Consider the following 24902-nt stretch of genomic DNA (forward strand, 5'->3'; position numbering starts at 1 on the left):
TATCATATGGAATGTCCCTGTCAGAACTGATAGGACGGTTCCGAACAACAGGCCTGACATCATACTGCGAAAAAGGGGGCAAACTTGCTTGCTTATCGACGTGTCAATCCCAGCGGATAGGAACATATCATTGAAGGAAGCCGAAAAAAGACTCAAGTATAAAGACTTAGAAATCGAGATAAGTAGAATGTGGAAAACGGACACGAAAGTCATACCCTTCGTAATCGGCGCGACGGGAGCAGTCTCGAAAGAATGGAAGAAATTTAAGGAAGAAATCCCTGGGAAGCACTCTCTTGTCACAGCTCAGAAAGCAGCAATCCTCGGAACTGCTAGGATACTGAGGAAAGTCTTAAGTTGAAAACCTTAACCAAAGAATCCATACTCATTTGTTCCCCCACAACCTAAACCCCTACCCCACCATCATCGACGAGAAGCAACCTCTGGATGGGCGTCTTAAGACACAGTTCCCACCCCGGTTACTGCAAACCTTATCGTCGGCTGTAAATTGGCCATTCATAGCCAAGTTAACACCGGCCTCAACCCACTCTACTCTCTCTACCAATGAGCATTGTTTGCTCACGTGAAGAGAGCCCAACTACCCAGCAAAGCTGGAGATAACTTCACATATAAATACATAATAATAATAATAATAAGCCCGCACGGGCAGTACTTTGTACTGTACGGGAGGCCCCTTCAGGGGCTGGCGACCCCGCGGCGCCGGAGCCAGTAGCTGGAGACAGCTACAAAACCCTTCCTGTGGGTTTGCTCCCCGCAGGAAGGAGTCAATCTTCCAGCAAAGAACAAGAAAAGAAGAGCCTCGGACGCACCAGCAACTGGGGAGGCTGGTGTAGTACATGAACCCCACGCTGAGGACGAGGCCGGCCGAGGATCCCCTCAGCGGACGGAACGACGGTCAACAACACCCTCTACATCCAGAATTGACAATAGCGATCACACTCCACAACATCTTGTGGCTGTGCCTGATGAGAGCGTTGCTGCTACTCCACAGTTGCAGCCCGCCTCGCAAGGCCCAAAAAACAAACAGAGAATCACTTGGACACAGGAAATGAACGAATATGTGATTCGGTGTTATTTTGAAGTTACTAAACTCGAGTCAACGAGAGAACCCCATGGAGCAGCGCTGCGTCGGAAAGTATTGGATCGTTTTCCGGAGCTGCAACATCTAACAGTGCAGCATATGTTACGACAACGGCGATCAATAGTCAATAAGCAACGCGTAGCTCCAGACAGGCTGAATCAAATTAAAGAAGAAGCAGCAAAAGAGATGCAGAATATAGGAAACGAAACCCAGGAAGTAACGCCCGCAAGTAATCAGCCACCCGCAGTCGTAGTGATAGCCGCACCTACAACTCTTCCCGTTCCAGGACGAAGGCGAACCAAGTGGACCAAAGAAATGAACGAGCACATAGTGCGCTGCTACTTCGAAATCACTCGGAACGAAACTACTGACCTACCGTATAGTGGAGATTTGCATAGGATGGTGCTTGAAAGGTTCCCTGAACTGAGGAGCAAGTCGATTCAAAACATATTGGACCAAAGGAGATCAATTTTTGCCAATAAACTTCTCCTTGAGGCTGACATAAATCGAATCAAGAGGGAGGTCGCCAACAAGCTGCAGCTTCTAGAAACGGAGAGAATGGAGCAAGGAAAGGACCCTACAACAAAACGGCCAAATCGGCCTAAACACGGAATCGTACGATTTTCTCAGGGATGATAGAGGGTCTTCCCAGACACTCAAAACTGGTCATATTTTTTGCCTAACCCCCAGGGAAAAGGGGGGAGAGGGGGTCAAAATCAAAACCTTTAAATTAGCATAACTTCTCAACAGTTTGTCGTAGAAAGATGATCTTGGTGTCAAAATTTCCAGAAAAATGAGAGCTTTCAGTATATGTGCATGAAATTAATTAAATTTTAAAATTTGACCCACTTTTGGGGCATTTTACAAGGTCCCCCTTTCGTAAATTTTCGTTTTTTGAGATTTTCGGTTGTTCGGTTCGCACGAATTAAAACAAAAACAATTTCAAATGAAAGTAGATCGTTTAAGCTTCAAAACAAGCCCAAGATGATCTTGGGGAAACGATTAGAAGCGGAGTTATGAGTCTTCAAAGTTGACGCGGCGCGCAGGAACCTTGTATGTTCCGAGTCTCAAGGTCACCTGCGCGCCCCGGATTGCCTGCAGGTTGCAAGTTTTTGTGTTTTTATGCTTCTGTAGGTCATTTTGAATGTAAATCATCCAATGAAGATAGTTTAATCAGAATTTTTTAATTTTACACAATGGGCCTTCGGCGAGGTACACCACATTAACGTCAAAAAATTTTAACTGCGTTTCAAATAGCCCCCTCAAGAATAACTGAGACTTGTCTTGAAGCTCAAAGCTCGTCTGCTTCTACGAGAAACTATTTGGCTTTACCAAGTGAGTTCCGTCAAGCGCTGTAGCTTATAGCTCAATTAAAAAAATTTAAAATTAGGGGTACCCCAAAATTTGGCATCAATGGGTTATAATTTCTAAATGGTTCAGTTCTGTATGGCGCATATGTATATTTGAAGGGTCCATGGTTTCTTCTGAATTATAAGGGCAGAATCGTCATCGTCAGCAAATGTTTAATGAGGTATGATGGACATAATGGTTGATACTCTAAGCCCCCTCTCGCTCCTCCCGTAAAATTAAAAAATTTCGATTTTTCTATCTTCATTGAATGATTTACATTAAAAATGACCTACAGAAGCATAAAAACACAAAAACTTGCAACCTGCAGGCAATCCGGGGCGCGCAGGTGACCTTGAGACTCGGAACATACAAGGTTCCTGCGCGCCGCGTCAACTTTGAAGACTCATAACTCCGCTTCTAATCGTTTCCCCAAGATCATCTTGGGCTTGTTTTAAAGCTTAAACGCTCTACTTTCATTTGAAATTGTTTTTGTTTTGATCCGTGCGAACCGAACAACCGAAAATCTCAAAAAACGAAAATTTACGAAAGGGGGACCTTGTAAAATGCCCCAAAAGTGGGTCAAATTTTAAAATTTAATTAATTTCATACACATATTCTGAAAGCTCTCATTTTTCTGGAAAGTTTGACACCAAGATCATCTTTCTACGACAAACTGTTGAGAAGTTATGCTAATTTAAAGGTTTTGATTTTGACCCCCTCTCCCCCCTTTTCCCTGGGGGTTAGGCAAAAAATATGACCAGTTTTGAGTGTCTGGGAAGATCCTCTATCATCCCTGAGAAAATCGTACGATTCTGTGTTTAGGCCGATTTGGCCGTTTTGTTGTAGGGTCCTTTGAGAGATGCTACTCAAGTAGTGGCTAGTGCGGAGAGCTCGGCAGGATCCAGAAGAGTAGTGATACGTGCTGCATTTGCGCCGAAAAGAGCAAGGGCTGAAAACCCAACCAGTCCGTCTCCCAAAGCCACAGAGGTGTTCGACAAGTTCCTGTCACATTTCAAGCATCTAGAGCCTCCGAGTAGACCCAGACTCCCACGACTTTTCAATAAGCCGTTTACTGAAAAATTCATAGCTGAAATCAATGGCATACTAAGGAGCATCATTACTAGTGAAACGTCACTCCAAGAATTGCATTCACTGCTTTTCGTAGGAGCTGCGACAGTTCTGTTCCTCAATCACCAGAAAATCGATGGATTACAAGAAGGCAACGGTCGTAGCAAAAAGAATAGGAGACCAGCGTGGGAAGCCAGGATACAGAAGACAATCAAAGGCTTAAGGAAGGATACAGGCATTCTCGCCGAGTACTTGAGACCACGCCCAAGCAAAAAAGTCGAAAAGATGGGTAAAAAACTTCTTGAAAAGCTCAGGAGCGAGGATAATCCCACCGAAACAGATGTGTTAGATCTTCTTAAACAAAAATTACAAGTTCAAGCAGCGAAGCTAAAGAGGTACCAAAAGAGTAACATGCGCCGGGAACAAAATGGGTTATTCAAGAGAAGCCAAAGTGCATTTTACAGGAGTCTGCAGCATAAAGGAGCAGATGAAAACATAGGGCACGACAAAACGCCTAGCATTGAAATCACCAGGGATTTCTGGCAAGATATATGGAGCAAGCCAGTCAACCATAACAATAACGCAGAGTGGTTAGAGGAAGTTAAGTCCAAAGTTAACATCAAGGATGAAATGACAGAGCAAACGATAAGCGAAGCAGATGTTGAGGGAGCCCTCAAAAAGATGCTGAACTGGAAAGCCCCTGGCCCCGACAAGCTCCAAAATTTCTGGTTGAAATCCTTCAAATCAGCGCACCAGCAACTTGCTCGGTGTTTTGGAAAAATCCTTCAATGCCCGGAAGAGCTGCCAGCATTCCTAACAACTGGAATCACATTTTTAATACCCAAAACGAAGCGGTACTCAGATGACCCTGCAAAGTATCGGCCGATCACCTGCCTTCCCACAGTTTACAAGCTGTTAACGTCTGTAATTTCAGAGAAGATCTACAAACATCTTGAGCAGAATAAGTTACTAGACGAAGAGCAGAAAGGATGTCGTAAAGGCTCAAGAGGGTGCAAAGAACAACTAACAATTGATGCAGTAATTACTAAGGCCGCTATCAACACGAAGGCACCTCTTTTCACAGCCTATATTGATTACCAAAAGGCATTTGATAGCATTCCCCAATCCTGGTTGCTAGAGGTCCTTGAAATTTACGGTATCAATCCGAAACTTATACAGTTCTTAGCACAGACTATGAGAAGCTGGAAAACCGAGCTCTGTCTAAACACACCCGGCCAACAGCTAAAAATAGGGACGATTGACATCAGGCGCGGCATCTTCCAGGGAGACTCTCTGAGTCCTCTGTGGTTCTGCCTAGCCTTGAGTCCACTGACAAAGTTGCTTGGCAGTCTGAGGGTGGGGTGCAATTATGGAGATTGCAATATATCACACTTGTGGTACATGGATGATTTGAAATTGTTCTCCAGTCAGAAAGAGAACCTTCACTCGATGTTAAATATAGTAGGAGAATTCAGTAGCGACATCCAGATGAAGTTCGGGCTCGATAAGTGTAAAATAAGCAGCATAGTCAAAGGTGTTTGGTCAGCTCACGAAGGTTATGAACCTGCGGGACAAGAAGGGAAAATAGAAGGTATGCTTGAGGATGATCAGTATAAGTACCTGGGGTACTTGCAAGCGAGAGGTATCCAGCATAAAGATGCAAAACAACAAGTTTCTGATGATTATAAGCGAAGACTCAGGTCAATACTAAAATCGGAATTGTCCGCACGTAATACAGCGCTCGCGATCAATACGTATGCTACCTCACTGTTGACCTACACATTTGGCATTCTCAATGGACCACTAGACAAGGTACGAATTTAAGCAATCTGATACATGTTACTTAATCAGAATTTCACGTAGAACACGATTTACACAACAAAAATTACTAAAACCAACTCCTAACGAAGATATTAACGTTTTTATTTCACATTGGTCACGAGGAATTTGAACTGCCCGCTCACAAGAAACTCAAAGTTCTACGTTAGTCAAATTGCGCACTACAACGGTTTCAGCAAGCTTCTCAATCGAGCAATGTTCATTTTCCACCATTTGTTGTTCAAACTATTAGTAATTTGCTATAGCTGAGCCAAATAGTCAAGATTGAAGTTGTGGATTTTTATATCGCAGAGACTATCACGATAAACATTTAGCGCGCGATGTGAATCACGTAGAACATTGAGTTTTCATGAGCGGGTGGTTTGAATTCACGCATCAAAAATCATTGAATATCTTCGTCAGGAGTTGATTTTGGTAATTTTCGTTATGCGTATCGTGTTCTACGTGCAATTTTGATAAAGAAACATGTATCAGAATGCTGAAATTCGTACCTTGTCTAGTGGTCCATTGGTCCAAAACTGAGCTCAACGCCCTGGACATTGCAACGAGGAGGGAATTCCGAAAGTATCGTGCCCATCACCCTAAAAGTTGTGTTGAAAGGTTCCACTTGCCGCGAGCGGAAGGGGGCAGGGGGATCCCAAGTGCGATGCGCAGACATCATCAGCAAGTGCAAAATCTAAGGAAGTACTTTTTTGACAAAGCCAAGGAAAGCAAGTTGCATCAGGCCATCGCGCGTGCGGATAAAAACATCACGCCTTTGAATTTGAATGAACATACCTTCAACCCAGTAGAAACGCTCCCAACCACAGAACAAACAATCGGGCAGTGGAAGGCTAAGCCTCTTCATGGACGGTACATTAAAAGACTCCATGAAGACGCAGACATAGATGCTAAAGCTTCGCAATCATGGTTGCACTCAGGAGGTTTATTCGTTGAAACAGAAGGGTTCATAGCTGCCATTCACGATCAAGTAGTTCCGACAAAATCATATCAAAAGCGGATAATGAAAGTAAGGGTCGACAACGTCATGTGTCGTATTTGCGGAGCGAAAGAGGAAACCCTCGACCATTTATTAGCTGGATGTTCCAACTTGGCACCAAAGCAATACCTTGAGCGGCATAATTCTGTGGCAAAGATACTTTATCAAGAGCTGGCTAAAGAACACCTCAACGAAACGGACGTGAAACCTTACTATGAGTTTGAACCTCCCCAGGTGAAAGAAAATGATATATGCCGCCTCTATTGGAACAGGAAGATTCGCACCCATAGAACCATTCCTAATAACATCCCAGACATAGTGCTCACAATGAAGGATGCCAAAAGTGCTTTTATAATCGATGTAGCTGTGCCGTCGGCAGTGAATATCCAGAGCGCTTATGCTGAGAAGATAAGCAAGTACATGCCTTTGGCAGACGAAATCAAGTGCCTCTGGTAATTGGACAAAGTAATAATTGTGCCAATTATTATTGGAGCAACGGGGGAGATTCCTGTGAAGTTGTTCGATAGTCTTAGGAAGATCAACCTTAGAGAGAAGCTGTATCAACAATTGCAGAAAGCAGCTTTGCTAGGGAGCTGCAGGATTGTGAGGCGAGTTCTGGGTGATGGATATTTACCACCAACCGATAGATTAACCTGCATTTTAAACTTCAACTTATAATTTCTACCCCAATTTTAAAGTTTTAACTCCAATTTTAAAGTTTTAACCCCAATTTTAAGTTTTTTACTCCAATTTTAAAGTTTTAGTCCCAATTTTACATTTTGTACTTCAGTTTTAAAGTTTTAATCCCAATTTTAAATTTTTACTTCAATTTTAAATTCAAGGACTCTCCTTTGCATTGAATTGCCGGGGGAGGACTAAATATCTGCCGGCCTCGAGCTGTGAATTGAGATACGAGAACATAATAATAATATATCCATAATACGATAATCCAATAATATGATAGTTAATATCCAGAGCGCTTACGCTGAGAAGATAAGTAAGTACATGCCTTTGGCGGACGAAATCAAGTGCCTCTGGAAATTGGACAAAGTAATAATTGTGCCGATTATTATTGGAGCAACGGGGGAGATTCCTGTGAAGTTGTTTGATAGTCTTAGGAAGATCAACCTTAGAGAGGAGCTGTTTCAACAATTACAGAAAGCAGTTTTGCTAGGGAGCTGCAGGATTGTAAGGCGAGTTCTGGGTGATGGATAGATACCACCAACCGAAAAATTAACCTGCATTTTAAACTTCAATTTTAAATTTCTACTCCAATTTTAAATTTTCAACTCCAATTTTAAAGTTTTAACTTCAATTTTAAGTTTTTTTTACTCCAATGTTAAAGTTTTAATCCCAATTTTAAATTTTTCACTCCAATTTTAAAGTTTTAATCCCAATTTTAAATTTTTACTTCAATTTTAAATTTAAGGACTCTCCTTTGCATTGAATTGCCGGGGGAGGACTAAATATCTACCGGCCTCGAGCTGTGAATTGAGATACGAGAACATAATAATAAATAACATAAATGCATCGACATACATTCAAACTAGAAAAAGGTCCGAATAATTAAAACTGGAAGAAGACGCAATTATAAAAAAACAGGAATTTGGTTTAAAAAAAAAATAAAAAAAATGAGAGAGTCAAAAAAACGAGAAAGTTAAAAAAATGAAAGAGAGTTAAAAATAAAAAAAATAAATAAATGAAAATGAAAATTTGAAATACATGAATATGAATATCTTAAGTGCAATTAATAAAGAATTTAAACAAAAATTACACGATGAAATAAAAAATAATAAATAATAAAGTATGGTAAAATATTAAAAGAATCCGTCAGTGACGATGCAATTTTTCTAAAAATCACTACCTGATCCTTGAATTCTTGGAATTTGTTTATTCCTGCACGGAGTGAAGAATGCCTCATAGTGTGGAATATTTTGGAAGACCATGTGCAAAGAAGGTACAGATTATTCTTATTTTTTGGCATGCTGACATGGATAAGAACATTTGTGAGAGGATTCACGGAAAAAAAAGGTTAAAAAAGTTTTGATTGGTAGGTTTTTTTTTTTGTTTTTTTCTCTAGAAAAAAAAATGAATAAAAAATTGTGTTTAATTTTAAGGCACTTTTTTGGTTTACAGAACAATTTCAGTTCACTCACCCAAATTGTTTTGAGCCAAGGAATGTGCTTTTGAATTAAATAGAATTTTTCTTTCAAATTCAAAAACTTTTTTAACATTTTTATCAGTATATATTAGATGCTGCAATTGATCCTTAATTTGTAATGAGGCTCTGAACCTGAGTTTACCTCTGTGGTCAGGTTACCTGCTGGCTAATATACCTACTGTGAGAACTCTCACCCAGTGGATACCTAGGAGCCAACCTAACTGCGAGGTCCTCTCACCTATCCGCGAGGTCCTCTCACCTATCCGCGAGGTCTCCTTACCTATCCGCGAGGCGAGATCCTCGCCGTGAGCTGTCAGCACCTCGCGGCGAGGTCTATGCCTAACCGACTTCCTCACTGCGAGCTCTTGGCAAGGTCATCACCTAACCGCGAGGTCCAAAATATGCTGCGAGCTGTCTGCGAGCTCGCTGCGAGGTAATACTTTGTCTAGCCTCCAATGCTGAAAAATATTTGTAAAAAGTTGAGGAAAATAAAATAATAAGTATGAGTGCAAAAAATAGGACCGCACTTCTCCAGACGTCCCATCAGATTTTACTTTTGAATTAGTGTAAAAAATGAGTTACAATAGATGTAAATCTTAGAAATTCGCCGGCGAGTCTCCCTGAGCAGAGAAGGGAGGTTGTGCTGTATACCCTTCTTCCCGCGCGGTGAACGCTAAGGCTTGCTCTGTCACTAAACCCTTCACACACTACTTAGGTACGAGCAAATCGGAAATTTTCGATTTTGCGGTCGTATTTTGCTTTTCATGAGAAAGAAAACATCTGTAATCAATGATTTTAAACCACCATTATTTATGAGAACGTGTTTTAAATGAAGCTCCTTGTTTGTTCATAGGGTGAACTTTCCATAACAGGCGACATGGAAAATCTTGAAAATGCTCTTTTTTTCGATCTAGTTCCCTCAGAATGGGTGAAACTTGCCTATCCATCCATGCTGAATCTTGGGTGCTGGTTCTCCGACCTTATGATTCGCTTGAAAGAATTAGAGGCATGGATCAGCGATTTCGGAGTAAGGAAATTTTGTTTAAAATAATACGTTTTTACGGTGGGGTTGTACTTGTTCCGTTGAAAAATTGTGAAGTGTTTGTAAAATATCAATTTATTCACTTTATCAAAGGAGTGTTTTCTCAAAAGGATCTCGTTACAAATGACGATCTATCGAAATCGTATCTTTCTTTACCTGAAAACAAGGATATCTCTTAACCTATTTGTAGGGAAGCAAAGAGATTGCTTCGGCAAAAAAGCATATGTTTTGCATTTTTTTTTACAATTTTACAACTACGGTAAAGTCCATTCAATTCAAAGGATAAAACTTTGAATTTCACCACCAAAGAACGTATACAGGTACCTCTCAACCTAAGCGTTCGCGGATATTGTGAAATTGTGCAACAGTGCGAAAAATGCGCTTTATTGCCCGATTTGGCAACTTTTCTGGGGATCTTTTTAATACAAAGTTTAAAATCGATTTTGGCGTTAAAAAGTACGACAAATTGTCTCTTAAAAAACATGAATCTACATTGTCTAGGACCAAAATAGACCACAATTTCAGTTTGTCTGAATTACTCCGGGCACATCGACTTTGAGCTGCAGTCTGCAAGCATAGGAAAACAGTGATTTTAATATGATTTCTTCGGAGTTCTTGATAGGCAATCCGATTTTGAGGTTTATTTTGAACATTTCTCCCCAAAAAGTTGCCAATCCATGCGAATACTGCCAAAAATCGTTTTTTTCACCCCATGATTTAGCAATTTTTGAAGAAAAATGTCTCAAAATAAAGTTTAACTTCGAATTCAGAGTGCATTCTACAAAGAGGGTTTTGTAACTTTTTTGTAAAATGTTTATTTCGTACATCTTTGCACATACAAATTCAGCACTTTTATTTTACAAATTGAATACATATACATACTACTGCATAACAACAAATTAAATTCGTAATGGAATGCGTTACCTTCGCAAAATCGGCGAACTTTACTTCATCATACCAATCTTCCAGCTTCATACCTTAAAATTGCCGATATCATTTGAGGTCAATACAAGTTTTCCTACAGTTTTGTATATTCCTTAATTCCACCTTGTTTTACACTTCGGAGTACAGTGGGTAAGTACACGAAGCTTCTCCCTACATGCATCGCTCCGTTTTAACTCTAATTTTTTGCCTTAAGCAAAAAAAGGGCTGAAAACGTGGAATTGTAGCGTAACGGTGCCGGTACTCTTGCAGGCTCGGTGTGACTGCGACATGGGTTGATTTGATTGACAGGTAATCACAAAATACTATTAGAATAAATATTGTTACACATTCTCATGATCATGCCCCGTTTCTCGAATGGTGCTCGTTTCAATGAAATCGTCGAACTGCTTAAAGGGTACTTAAAACTGATCAGTCGAGGATCACCTTCTACCATTTTGATTGACCAAAGAAGTGCTTTACGCACCGGCACCGTCACGCCATGGTTTCACGTTTTTAGCCATTTTTTGCTTCAGGAAAAAAATCAGAGAAAAGCCGGAGCGATGCTTAAAAGCTGAAGCTTCATATACTTACCTACTGGATTTTGAGGTAAAAAAAAGGTGGAATTAAGAAATTAAGAAAACTGTAGAAAAACTCGACCTCAAATGATATCAGCAATGTTGATGTTTACATAAGCTGAAAGATTGACATGATGAAGTAAAGTTTAGAGATCCTGTAAAGGTAACTTATTCCATAACTTTGCACCAGACAAACAAACTTACTTCATGGAGAAGTTGGTTGCGTCGGGTGAACTGAAAGAGATTGTAACTGGAATCAAGTTTCCAGTTTTTGGGGGTTATATCATTTATCTATGGGTTTTTCAACACATGCTCATCATCATGAGACTCCCATGAACATCAAGCTATGAGCTTTTATTAGCTATGAGCTTCATCAAGCTTTTATGAGTATTGGTAGCGAAGGATTCATCACAAATAAAATTACGTATTAATGTAATTCTTCCCTTAGAGGTAGGAAATATAGCTATCAAAATTTATAAACCTGGGGGAAGTAGATTGAATTCAGGCATTCACAAGAAATTACTACTAGAATTCACTGGTGCCAGTATTTATCCCCGTTTAACAGGGTTATGGAGTGATGCTGAAACTATGAATGTGACTAAAAAACTAGGAAAAAATAATCATACTGACGTACTTCTGCTTAATGGAACTATGTTGCATGTAATCTCTATTCAAAAAGTCCCTTTCAGTATTAATACATCCATATATACTCCATATATACTTCAGTCTAAATGACATGTATTCAGAGTATTCGAAATGTTTTAGTCAGTTACTTTAGCATAACCTCAGCCTAATCCTGCACAGAATAACTTCAGAGGAAATGGGCCTGTTGCAAACTTTTGCTAGAGCGGAAAAATAGTTTTTTCCTATAGATAATGTCTCAAAAATCACTATGAGCGCATCGGAAAACTCTGGAAGTGCCCTCCTAAATTCATAATCTGCGTAAGCAACTTGCTTTTTTTGAGCACCCCGCTTCAAAAACGATACTACGGCACAGGTGAACAATTCGTCAGAGGAGTCGTACCATCCGACTCCTCCTCAAGAGGATGCTTCTCAACAATCAACATGGCCAACGCCAATCTGCCAATACACATATGCCTGGACAAGAGTTTAATCCAGCGTGTTTACATTCACGATATCTTCCTTGTGGTCCCGATCGAAATTTTCTTGCGGAAGCGACGGCTAAGCAGGGTGTTGCTTATGCGAAAGAGTTGAGTGGAATGACTCCTCCAACAAAATTTACTCCTGAGTCGTAGTATCGGAGTACCAATATGATAGTTCGTTTTTAAAAAAAACGTAGTTTTATTTTAACTTCATTTTATTTTTTCATTTTACTTGAATTGTTTACTTTGTTTCATTTGTTTACTTTTTTTTATTTTTAACTACTTTTTTAACGTTATTTTATTTTATTTTATAACCTCATTTTATTTTTCTACTTTATTTTATTTTTTGACTTTATTTTACTTTTGACTCTATTTCATTTTATTACTTTTTTTATTTTTTTGCTTTTTTATTTTTTTACTGTATTTTTTTTACTTTATTTTTTTTTACTTTTTTTTATTTTTTGACTTTATTTTATTGTTTGACTTTATTTCATTTTTTGACTATATTTTATTTTTTGACTTTTTTTTTATTTTTTTACTTCTGCTCCTCTTCTTCGGCGCTAAGCTTTACGGCGCCACGAACTCTTCCTTTAAGGGCGATTCTCAATCTGACGCCCCCTCCTTTTTCTCTCTTTCTCTCTTCGTCACATTCTTTCAACCCCTTCGTCAATCAACAACTCTTTCTCACTCTACATATCTTCATCTTTCTCTTCCTAAGTCATTCTTGTTGCCCTGCCTTTTAGGTGGCTGCCTGCGAGACTATCCTCGGGATGACTTCTTTTCTTCTTCTCTTTCCTATCCCACTTTTCTAGGTGTTCTCTAACATTAAATGGTCCCTCGGGCCGGATTCACTAGGTGCATCCGGTGAGATTGTGACACTGGCACTAAGGTGTTAGTTTCCATTTAGCTTTCATTCTCTTACACAGCTTTCAAGCAAAATAAACAAGGTATTTTCTTCAATCAACAAATCAGTCGACTTTTGCTAAGCTTGGTCATCGTTGTTCCCTCAGCAATATGGCGAAAACACGAAAAAATCGCCAACAAAGCTTCAGCGACGAGAATACAAGGGAAACCCTTGTTAATCAAAATGCCCCTTCAAACAAGGGGAAGGTACCTGCTCTTGCAGCAAAGCGAAATGCTATCTTCAATCATGAGAAATCAATTCTTGAAATTTTCGAAATTGAACTCTCAAGCGATAATTTTCACCAGTTCGAGAGTTTTTACAATGATTTAGCATCTGAACGCGCTAAATTTGATGAAACCCAAGCGGAGATTTTCATCGTGAATTCAACCCTTCCAGAAACCGCTCAAATTGAGACAAAATCAAGTCAAATAGAGTTTACCAAGTTGCTTCTCCGCACTCAACAAGCTTACCTCTCTCAAAAACCCAGACCATTTGAAAGTCTGAACAATCCAAACATTTCTGAAATTTCAAGACAAACTTCGAGATGTGTAAAGCTGCCAAAATTGGTTCTTCCCAAATTCTCAGGAAAAATCGAAGATTGGCGTTCATTTCATAGTCTTTTCACTGTCTCTATTCATGAAGCCGCAGATCTTGCAGCCGTTCAAAAATTCCAATATCTCTTGACCGCTCTAAGCGGAGAGGCCCTAGATCTAGTGAAGGGACTCGCAATCACAGAAGCCAATTACACTGTAGCTTGGAATTTGTTAAGCCAAAGGTACCAATGCGAAAGAAGGCACATTTACCATCACTTTTGGGGATTGCTTGAGCTCTCAGAATTGACTAAAGTGGAGCAGATCCCACAAATTCTAACCAAATTTCGAGAGCACACACAGGCTCTAGAAGGTCTCAATCAGCATCTGAAGGATTATTCATCCCTTTTGACCGCAGTCATCATCCAAAAAATGAATCGATATTTCAGAAGGCGTTTCGACGATTTCAGAGGCGCTGATACAAAATATCCAGAACTTGAGGAGCTAGTTCAATTCCTGGAAAAGGAATGCCTTCAAGTTGACGAATCATACTCGTCCGGTTCCACTCAATCAAAACCAACTCATGCGCTCATAGCTACCAATGAGCCTTCAAGGCCGCAAAAGGCCCTACATTCAAGAAGCCCATCACCGGCACCAGCAAGCAACAGTAGGGATGAAACCCTCCAACCAAAACGGGCATGCATCCTGTGTAGGCAGTTTCATTTTCTGCCCTATTGCTAGCTATACTTGCAAAAAACTCCACAAGAGCGTAGAGAACTCATAAACAAAAACAATCTCTGCCAAAATTGCTTAAGACCTCATCCTACAGAAAAGTGTATTTCACAACACTCTTGCCGGGTTTGCTCCAAGAGGCACCACACAACGACTTGCACGCAATCCACAACTTCAGAAAAACCTCAGCCTACACCAAAGGTAATGATGTCTTCAGATCATGGCAAAGACCAAACTCGCAAATCTGAAGTCCTCCTAGCCACTTTTTTGGCGCAAATAGAAGCTCCTTCGGGGCGAACCAAAATCATTCGTGGTATCATAGATATGGGCGCTCAACGCTCCATGATCACCACAAGAACCGCAAAATATCTGAAGCTCAAGTGCACAACTTCTTCAGCAGTCATCAACGCCGTCTCAGAAACTTCTATTAAACTCAAAGGCAGTACTAAGATTGACCTGCAAACGGTTGAGAGGATCATTCAAAACTGTTCAGTCGAAGTGTTGGACAGCATAACAGCCCCGTTGCCAACACAACGGGTATCACAAGAGGTGCTCTCAAAAGTTCGAGATTTCAGACTAGCGGATCCACAATTTGATTTGCCAGGAAAAATCGACATGCTGTGCGGAGCCGACCTCCTTCCATATCTTCGCCTCGGAGCACCCGTGGTCTTAGGTGCAAACATGCCAATGGCCATACCGACCATTTTTGGCACGGCCTTGATGGGCCCCACGCCGGTGCAAGCACAGAATTTGCACTGTGCACACTCCAATACACTGTTGAACACGGAAGCACCTGTGATAAGTAAAGTATTTCACATTCAAGCTGATCGACCGAAAACTTTCGTCGAAAACCGTGAAAACAAATTCAAGTTGTCGCACTCCAACGTTAATAAGAGTGTCTTCAAATCAAGGGGAAACCTCACCCTAACTCAATTGCGGACCCAAAATGCGTCCCCTATAATCAAATCAGCGGCAAGCTCCTCCATTATCCCCAAACAAAGAGAACGTTCTTCGCCTAAAAAAAACCTTACCCCTCAACGACATTGGCCCAAACGGATCTCTCCAACATCGGGTGGCTCCTGGTCATCATCCACACGTGTTGACGTACCAAAATCAAAATTCAAATTCAAGCGATTACCATCTCATAATCCACCATGTTCTTACGATGATCCAATCAACTCATTCTCCTCCCGCAAGACGAGAAAAATCATCAGAGCTTTGAGATGGCGATCTCCTACCGGTGTCCGCTCTTGCGTCCACACCCTGGGGTCAAATATAGTTGAACACGGGGGTTCAAAGTGGGGAGGATGTTAAGGATCAGCTTGTCCGCCTCCTTGCAACCCGGGCAACTGCGCGGCGAGCACACTTGCGACCGCGCTTGCTATATTCGCCACCAGGGCGCGCTCAGCGCGGTTCTGCCGTTGCAGTCCCTTTTAGGGCAAATTAAAGGCAACAAACCGCGACCTTTCGCCTTTTGGCGTGATGGGCACTTGACCCATGGACGTCTAACCCGTCTTACCGGGATTTCCAGCTGAAAGGCTCAAATGGAGCCTTTTGGCAGCGCTCCGTGCGCGGCCATCCCGACAATGGGGCCCGCAACCGTTTCACCTGGGCTCTGCCCACTTCTTTCATCTATCACTCGATTTCATTTCATCAAGTCTCTCCGTTTCCCGGATTTCTGAGTTCATTGTCTCAAGTTCATCCTACAATTGCAAGTACGAGTAAGTATTCGGAGCTGCTAAGCATTTCGGCGCTCCTTTCCTTCATTCGGCGCTACGTTCTTACGGCGCTAAGACCTCTTCAACAAGGGTTGCCACGACTTTCGGTACCCTTCTCCGGCGCTACGTTCTTACGGCGCTAAGACTTCTTCAACAGGGTTGCCACGTCTTTCGGTACTCTGCTTCTCTTCTTCGGCGCTAAGACCTCTTCAACAGGGTTGCCACGTCTTCCGGTACTCTGCTCCTCTTCTTCGGCGCTAAGCTTTACGGCGCCACGAACTCTTCCTTTAAGGGCGATTCTCAATCTGACGCCCCCTCCTTTTTCTCTCTTTCTCTCTTCGTCACATTCTTTCAACCCCTTCGTCAATCAACAACTCTTTCTAACTCTACATATCTTCATCTTTCTCTTCCTAAGTCATTCTTGTTGCCCAGCCTTTTAGGTGGCTGCCTGCGAGACTATCCTCGGGATGACTTCTTTTCTTCTTCTCTTTCCTATCCCACTTTTCTAGGTGTTCTCTAACACTTTTTTTGTTTTCTTTATTTTTTTACTTTAATTTATTTTTTGACTTTATTTTATTTTTTGACATTATTTTATTTTTTGACTTTATTTTATTTTATTACTTTTTTTTATTTTTTTTACTTTATTTTATTTTTTCTACTTTTTTTGTTTTCTTTATTTTTTTTACTTTATTTTATTTTTTTTTTACTTTTTTTGTTTTCTTTATTTTGTTACTTTATTTTTTAATGTATTTTTTTTACGTTATTTTATTATTTTCTGTTTTTACTTTATATCATTTCTTTACGTACTCTAATGTTCTTTACTTGTATTTTGTATACTTTAAGTATTTTAAGGTTTTAATTTTTTATATTTAATGTAATATGCGTTTCATACAATCACTTTTTAATGCACTTCAAATATATAGACCGTGAGCCAGCCAGGGGTACCCCCCCCCCCTTCCCCCGTGGGAATTTTGAAGATGGTTATTTTCTTGAAGCTCTCGACCAATAGAATAAGATTTTCCTTGTTTACGCGAATTCTATCAGGGTGGGGGGAGTAAGTCCCCCTGAGCCCCCCCCCCCAAAAAAAAAAAAAAATGCTCAGAACGCCGACTTTTCCGCGGAATTTCCCATTTTTCACGAAAAGGCTTGATTTTAGGGCAAAACTCCACAAAACCAATCGGAAAGCTTGGTCTGAAAGCTTGAAATTTCGGTTTAGAAAAGTTGTAAGTGACTTTGGCAATTACCCGTGGCCAACCCAAAATGGGGGAGGGGGGGGGGGGGCTTAAAATGTCAAAATATCTCAAATTCCCGCGAAAATGACCGTTACGCCGCGATTTCTCGCCAATAACGCGGAGAAGGTGGGTAATATCGTAAAAATGTTTATCACTAAAATGATGGAGCATACATTTTTCATTCGAGGGGCGGCCTAATCTCTCGTGGGGGGCAGGGGGGCCCCCAGCAGTATACCCATCCTATAAAAACCGTCAAGATTGGTCGCTTCCTTAAAGTGGCGTTATGCGCGAAAATGGGCGGCAGAATGAAAACATGTAGCGTTTGTTCTGAGAGAACATCCATGTGACTTCTTGTAGGAGGGGCATCCTCCTCCCTCCCCCTCCCCCAAAAAATAATCACGAAAAACGTTAATTTAACGCGAAGATTCCACTTTATATGTCGACTTCCAGGGCTTGTCATTGACATGCTCACTTTAACATAAATTAATGAGGGGGCGAGAAGGATTTATCCTCCCCCTCCTCTTCCGACCCCTCCCCCTCCTCCAAAAATTAATCACGAAAAAATTTTAATTAACGCGAAAATTCCATTGTAAAGGCGACTGTCGGGGCGTGTCATGGTTATGATAACACTAACATACTTTATTGAGGGGGTGGGGGATTGTTAGACATCCTCCCCAGCCAACATTTAAAAAAGTGGAGGAGGGGTAATTTAAAAACATTACGTTTTTAATAAAAGAAGGGACGGGGAAACCTAGCTGCAGTGTGAGAATTTTAAGACATGAAGGAATCCGTAATTACGCCGTAGTCAGGGAACGTAAATGTACTATTTTAATTTTTGGAAATTACTGAAACTGAGGGGAGTTTATTCATAATTGACGGAAGTGTACATTCTTAAGCTTATATTAACATTTTAGAAACGTTTGGAGAATAGGTTCAAAGTGCATTGGATCGTTTGCCGAAAAATTCAATCATTCATTTGGTCACAGGCACATACCACAGTGATATATCTATCAAAAACATTCAGCGATTATGAGGGGGATTAGAGGATGCTTTTTTATGAAAGGACCCCCAACCAAAATACCCCGTAGTTGGAAAAGTATCTTAGGCAAGGGTAAAAACAAAAACCAGCTAATCGATCTATTCTTAACTGAATGGAACCGAAAGAAATACGCCCAATATTCTCACGGAAAAAAGTATTTTCAAAGCATGGAGAAGAGTGTGCCCAGTATACTTCCGCTGACGGTATGAAAGTTGACTTCACCTTGCAAACTTAATAAAAATCTAACCAATAAGAAGCAGACGCTCTAATAATTTTGCTTTTTTCCGAGTCGAACTATCTTGATAACTATTCGTCAATCAGTGTTCGTTCGCCGGACACAGATGTATTTATGCTCCTTCTTCGATGCACCAACGACATTAAAAAAATTTTCCTTTTTGATACAGAAAGAGGCTACTATCAAAGAGTGATTGATGTTTGTTGTGTTGCAAGTAAGTTAGGACCAGATACGTACTATCTCTTACTGAATTTACATGATTTTTTCAAGTTGTGACAAAAACAGTTCTTTCTTGCGGCATGGCAACAAATTTGTATTGTCATATATTAATAAAAATCAACAGTTTGTTCTAAGTTTCAAATTGCTCAATCAATCTACAACAGTGTGAAATGGTCGCTTCTCTAGAGGAAATCGTATGTTGTATAACCTATTCTTCAAAAAAAATCTGACTACTATACCTAATAATCAACTGCTAGAGTTCGAGCATTCTTCAAGAATAGATTCCGCGGCAATAAGCCTTAGTAGCATGCATTAGAGCTTCTTACCACCTTGTAGGAGGTCACTGGTGAACCATGCGTAGTAAACGGAAAATTACCAATGCTAAATATGGAACAATCCTCACGTAAATTCACCTGAAATACCATCACCAGAGCAATACGGGTGGAAATTGCTCTGTACCGAGGCATTAGAATTTAAATATATCTCTTGAGAAACAATACCGAAAACTCTCAATGACCATTTAGGAAGCGAGAGTGAAATAGACTTTTTGGGGAGGAAGAACACGGATGGCTTTTTAACCCCCTCCCCTCCCAACCGCCTTCAGTAAAGTATATTAGTGTTAGCATGACAATAGCACACCGTGAAAGTCGCCTTTTAGAATGGAATTGTCGCATTTATTTACATTTTTTCGTGATTATTTTTTGGGAGGGGGGTCGGAAGAGGAGGGATACGATAACACCCCCTTCCCTCGTTAAATTATGTTAGAGTGAGCGTGCTAATGACAAGCCTTGAAAGTCGTCATATGTATTACGTGGAATTTTTGCGTTTAATTAACGATTTCGTGATTATTTTTTGGGGCGACGGCACCTCCCGCAAGAAGTCATATGGATGTTCTCTCAGAACAAACGCTACTTCACGTATAAAGAACAGAAACAAACCAACACTCTTAACAAACATAAAACGAGGAAACAAGACTGGATGAAGGTGCTGTAATATATACCTAATTCATTTCAAAACTGCTAATAGAAGAACCAAAAGACATATCTTACTTATCTTAAATGTATGAACACTCGGTGTTGCTAAGAGAAGCCTTGAACGAAATGGACTCATATGCGTAGAATTTGAGGGGTCAAAAGGATGTACCTAATACTAGAAAAATGTAAACTTCACACTCTTGAATGGATTGAGGACCACATAATTTTTGGAAAGCAACTTTAAATCACTCGTGGGCCGAAAATGGAGAGAGAACAATGAGATAAAAGAATGTCAAGTTTTAAAGTTCTAAGAAAGGATTTTCAGAATTCACATCACGATGGAGCCAATAGACTTTTGCTCCATGCAGGTTGTAAATTGCAATGATAATGAGTTTTGCAAACATCGTTGAAGTCGAAAATGGGTTTGAGTTAATGAAAGTCAAAGATTTCGTGTTCTATCAATCGCTCTTGTTGTCTATGAAATAGAAACTAACCTAACATTCGTTGTTTGTTATTGTTTCGCTCGTTGAGTTGGCAGTATACATATGTATATTGTACTCTTTCATGCGTATGTGTTAGTGAAGCATACCTACTTTAACTATTATCGCCGAATTCAGCTACAGCCTAAACCGTAAAAATAAACACCTACTTACCTAGGCATAATTTTTAGAATCCTCATTCCTCATATCCTAAGGATGATTCCTCAAAGAAACCATAAATTCATTCCACAGTAGTGTAAATAAGAAATTCAATGAAAGGTAACCGTCGGTCAAACCGAATGTTAATCGGACAATATTTCAGCGATTGGCAGAGGTCGAAAAATTTTTTTCATGCCCTTTTCAAAAATTCCCCACGCCCAATGGCATTGTCGTATCAAACCAAACTCTTCGCCAAAAAATTCTTAAACATTGCACTTTCGAAAAAAAAAAAAAAAAAAAAAAAAAAAAAAAAAAAAAAAAAATCTGCTGTACTCAAAAGCTGGAGTACAAGGAGCCCTTTTTTGTGACATTAAAATTCGTTATACCTAACATTTCCGAGGGCTGTTCATCGGAAGGCAAGGAAGTAGTAAGTTTTAGTCGAGAATGGGCCTGTTGCAAACTTTTGCTAGAGCAAAAATAAGAGTTGTTTCTCATAGATAATGCCTCAAAAATCACGATGAGCGCATCGGCAAAGTCTGAAATGCACTCATAACTTCACAGTCTGCGTAAGAAATTTGCGGTTTTTTGAGCTTCCCGCTTCAAAAACGATACTACGGCACAGGTGAACATTTTGTAAGAGGAGTCGTTCCATCGTCGGCAATAATCATCATGGCCGACGCCAATCCGCCAAAACACGTTTGATGGGACGAGATAACACCTGAACTGGATTAGACAAGATAACAATCGGTGTGTTAACGTTCATATTTTCCACGCCCGCATTGATTGACCTTGAACTCTCCTCGAATCACGCGCGGAACTGCGCGCAAGCGTCGGCCATGATGAATATCGCCGACGATGGAACGACTCCTCTAACAAAATGTTCACCTGTGCCGTAGTATCGTTTTTGAAGCGGGAAGCTCAAAAAACCGCAAATTTCTTACGCAGATTGTGAAGTTATGAGTGCATTTCAGACTTTGCCGATGCGCTCATCGTGATTTTTGAGGCGTTATCTACAAGAAACAACTCTTATCTTTGCTCTAGCAAAAGTTTGAAACAGGCCCATTATTATTCTTTTTCCCGAAGCCTAAGAAATAATGTCCTCCCGCGTTTAAATGCCTTTCTTGCGGGAGGGGCGGGGACTAAAATCACTCCAGGCGCAGACGGTAAGGTTTTTGACGATTTTTTTCTGAAAGTACATGCAATGCCGAGAATTTTGCCGCCTTGTTTGCCTTTCTGCATCTTTCTGAAGCGGACTTACGATTTTTTGAAAACTGGCCTATTTTGAACTTTGACCAAGAATAACTCGAGAACGGAAAGTCGTAGCGACCTCCGGTTTGCGCCAAAAAGTTTCGTTTTTTATTATCTTTCCAACGATGTATCAAAAGAGGGGGGTTACAATTTGAAAATTTCGAGTTAGTGTGCGCTCCTTGCGGGGGGGGGGGGGGGTCGCCCCCTCAAAATTTTGGATGTGCCAAAAAGTACCTCTTATTGATCTAGGAGCATCCCCAAAATTTCGTTTCGATACAAGTATGCGTTCAAAAGTTAGGGGGGGGGGGGGGGGGGTTCGGGGACTTTTCGCTCACCCTGTATATTGACGCTAGTGGAGAATATTTTGATTTATTTTGCTTAGAGTCGCTTCACCTCAAAATTTGTCGAATCATATAACTGGCATGAAGTAAGCATTGAAATTGTAATGGAGTCATTTGACTCGGATAAAAGATAATGAAGGCTACCTCTCAGTTACCTGGTAGTTCAAGAATTCCTACTAATTTGGTTGTCCACCGTCGGACTAAAAACACCACCCTCAAACTCTTCATCAGAGCATGTTCCGCAATTGGTTCCGAAGCACAAACTTTTCATCATGTGCGCTACCGATTGGTCTAATCTTTTTTGGCCTTGATTCACCCTATTACATTTATTTCATTAAAAAATAGGTAGGCACACAAACCATACATAGACCCACCGCTCAATGAATTTCAGAGTGCACTGTTTCACTGGAGTAATTAAGCTAGAAGATAAGTCTGAAAAGTTCTCACTAGGTGAAGATGGAATTTTTCAGTGACACATCGACCAACAACACCACAATATTTTCACACATTATCTAACAGTTGGTAGCTGCACCAGTGTAAGTCCATAACATAATTTCACTATTTGACGTGTTTATACATAAAGTTTTCATATGTAAAGATAGAGAAGGAATTGGCGCTACGTACTTACTTGGCCCAGCAATTTATACAGCAAAATAAAACCTTTATTTTAAAGTAATCATCAAGCTGAAAAAATAGGACGAGAACCTTTCATTTAAGACTTTGTTACCCATTGACTGGCAAAATGGTGGTATATACAACTTTTGACGCAAAATCAAAGAGACTCGGAGAAAACCAAATTTGAGCTACTACTCATCGTCAATGATCTCTGATTTAGGGACATAAAGTTGACTTAGTGATTGAACACACATACTAGTGATTGAATTATACCTCGCATCCCTATATCTCTATGATGTCTTTGATGTAAAAAAGCAACGGTAAGAGGTAAAAGCTCTCCAAGATTAGTCATGAAGAAAACAAGGTCTTAATGTCAATAACATACACTTAGGAAGAGCACAATCACTTCAGAGCACGTAGGTTGAAAGCAAAATTTAAAGCGAATGAACTTCGGTCACTGAAAACAACTACATCTCTTCAAGATGTGAAAACTAGCATTCGTGGCTTGAGGAAAACAATAATATAATTAAAAACTGAGAGTAATGGACGATGACTCTCCCTTCGATCCACTGATCCATTGGTGTGCATGGTAGGGAAATTTTTGGATGCTGTTAGTTACGAGAATGCACTGTGGTGTAAATCCTGCTTCCTTGTGATAGTTTGGCACAACTTTGGTGTCCTTTTATCGACGTAATTTACCTGAATTACATTTATTTATGCTTCTAGGTGAGATAGATACACGGACTGATAACCTCACTTCTGAATTCCATCGTTCAAAATAAACACATCACTTGAACTTTTTTAGAGAAGCTAATTAAATAGTGTATCGGGCTCTGGTAGAAGACGTGCGACGTGATAATTGAAGTGTGTAAAAATAGTAGTTAGCAACCACAGAGAATTTAACTCTTATTTAAATTAAATCTATTCACAACTAGTTAGTAAGATGTTGGTCACGAACGAGAACGGGGAATTTCGTTCCCGAAACCTGGCTGGACTGGTTGAATTGAACGGAATCGACAAATGGCATTGAACCACTGCCAGTTTTTTTCTAAATTCAAACAATTATAGCTAAAATTTTGAAAGTTATTTGCCGATGCTGAATTATCTGAGAATTGGAACCCTATTAAATGTAGTAGAAATGAAATCCTCATATCCTCAAGCATGATTCTATGTAAGTTCCATTCGAATCTGCGGCCGTGTAAGCAAGAAATTTGTTGTGAAAGGTCATCATGTCGGGTGTGTTTCGAAAATTTATAACTAAAATTTTGAAAGTTATTTGCCAATACTGAATTATCCGAGCATTGAAACCCTATTAAATGTGGTAGAAATGGAATCCTCATATCTTCAAGCATGATCCTTTGTAGGTTTCATTAGAATCTGCGGCCGTGTAAGCAAGAAATCGGTTGTGAAAGGTGATCGTGTCGGGTGTGTTTCGAAATTTCAAATTTTCCCGCTACAAAACGGCCCATGTTACAAAAAATATTTGTCGTTTTGGGCCTTTAAGTGCTTATAACTTTTTGAAAACTCAATGGATCTTGATGAAACCATCCCACTTTGTAGGCCCAAATTAGGTGCGTAAGTAGACACCAAGATCGTTGGAATCCGTGCCGTCGTTTGGGCTGCAGTTGAGTTAGAACCGAATCAGTTTTCAGAATAAGAGAGTTACGTGTGTCTATGGTTGGCTGGCACCTTTTTCGTTTGGACGCTGTCCAGTGTTGTCGAGTTTAGACTTTGTCCGGAGGTAGCTACCGCCACCCATGACACGGTATCTTATGCTTCAGAAAAAAGAATAATAGTATTGTCTAAAACTTACTACTCCCTCGCCTTCCGATGAGTGCCCCTCGAAAATGTTAGGTTAAATGAATTTTAATGTCACAAAGAAGGGCTCCGCGTGCTTCAGCTTTTGAGTACAGCAGATTTTTTTTTTTTTTTTTTTTTTTTTTTTTTTTTTTTTTTTTTTTTTCCCGAAAGTGCAATGTTTAAGAATTTTTTTGGCGGAGAGTTTGGTTTGATACGACAATTCCATTGGGCGTGGGGAATTTTTGAAAAGGGCATGAAAAAAATGTTTCAACCTCTGCCAATCGCTGAAATATTGTCCGATTAACGTTCGGTTTGGACAGGAGGGCTTGTTATTTTGCGTAGAATTGATTTCTGAAATAAAAAAGTAGGGGTGCCATTTGAAAAGTTCGACTTACGGGTGGAGCACTCCCCGCCTCGCGCCCCTCCCGCGGTTTGGGAAGATGTCAAATACACCTAAAGGTGTCCCCCTCGATATAAATGAACACGTCTTTTACCGTTTATCGCAATTCCGACGCGTTCGGCAGATATTCAAGGTGG

General features: G+C 40.3%; 1 protein-coding gene across 1 annotated transcript in view; it reads left to right on the forward strand.

Moving 5' to 3' along the window:
* LOC109037293 (dynein beta chain, ciliary) overlaps positions 1-24902 on the forward strand; it is a 684333-nt gene that overhangs the window by 655432 nt on the left and 3999 nt on the right. Inside the window, exon 52 of the mRNA XM_072296415.1 lies at positions 9350-9523. Coding sequence (XP_072152516.1) covers positions 9350-9523 — 174 coding nt within the window. The remainder of the gene's footprint in view (positions 1-9349; positions 9524-24902) is intronic.

This window comes from Bemisia tabaci, chromosome 2, assembly GCF_918797505.1.
Source record: "Bemisia tabaci chromosome 2, PGI_BMITA_v3".
NCBI classification, from domain to species: Eukaryota; Metazoa; Arthropoda; class Insecta; order Hemiptera; family Aleyrodidae; genus Bemisia; species Bemisia tabaci.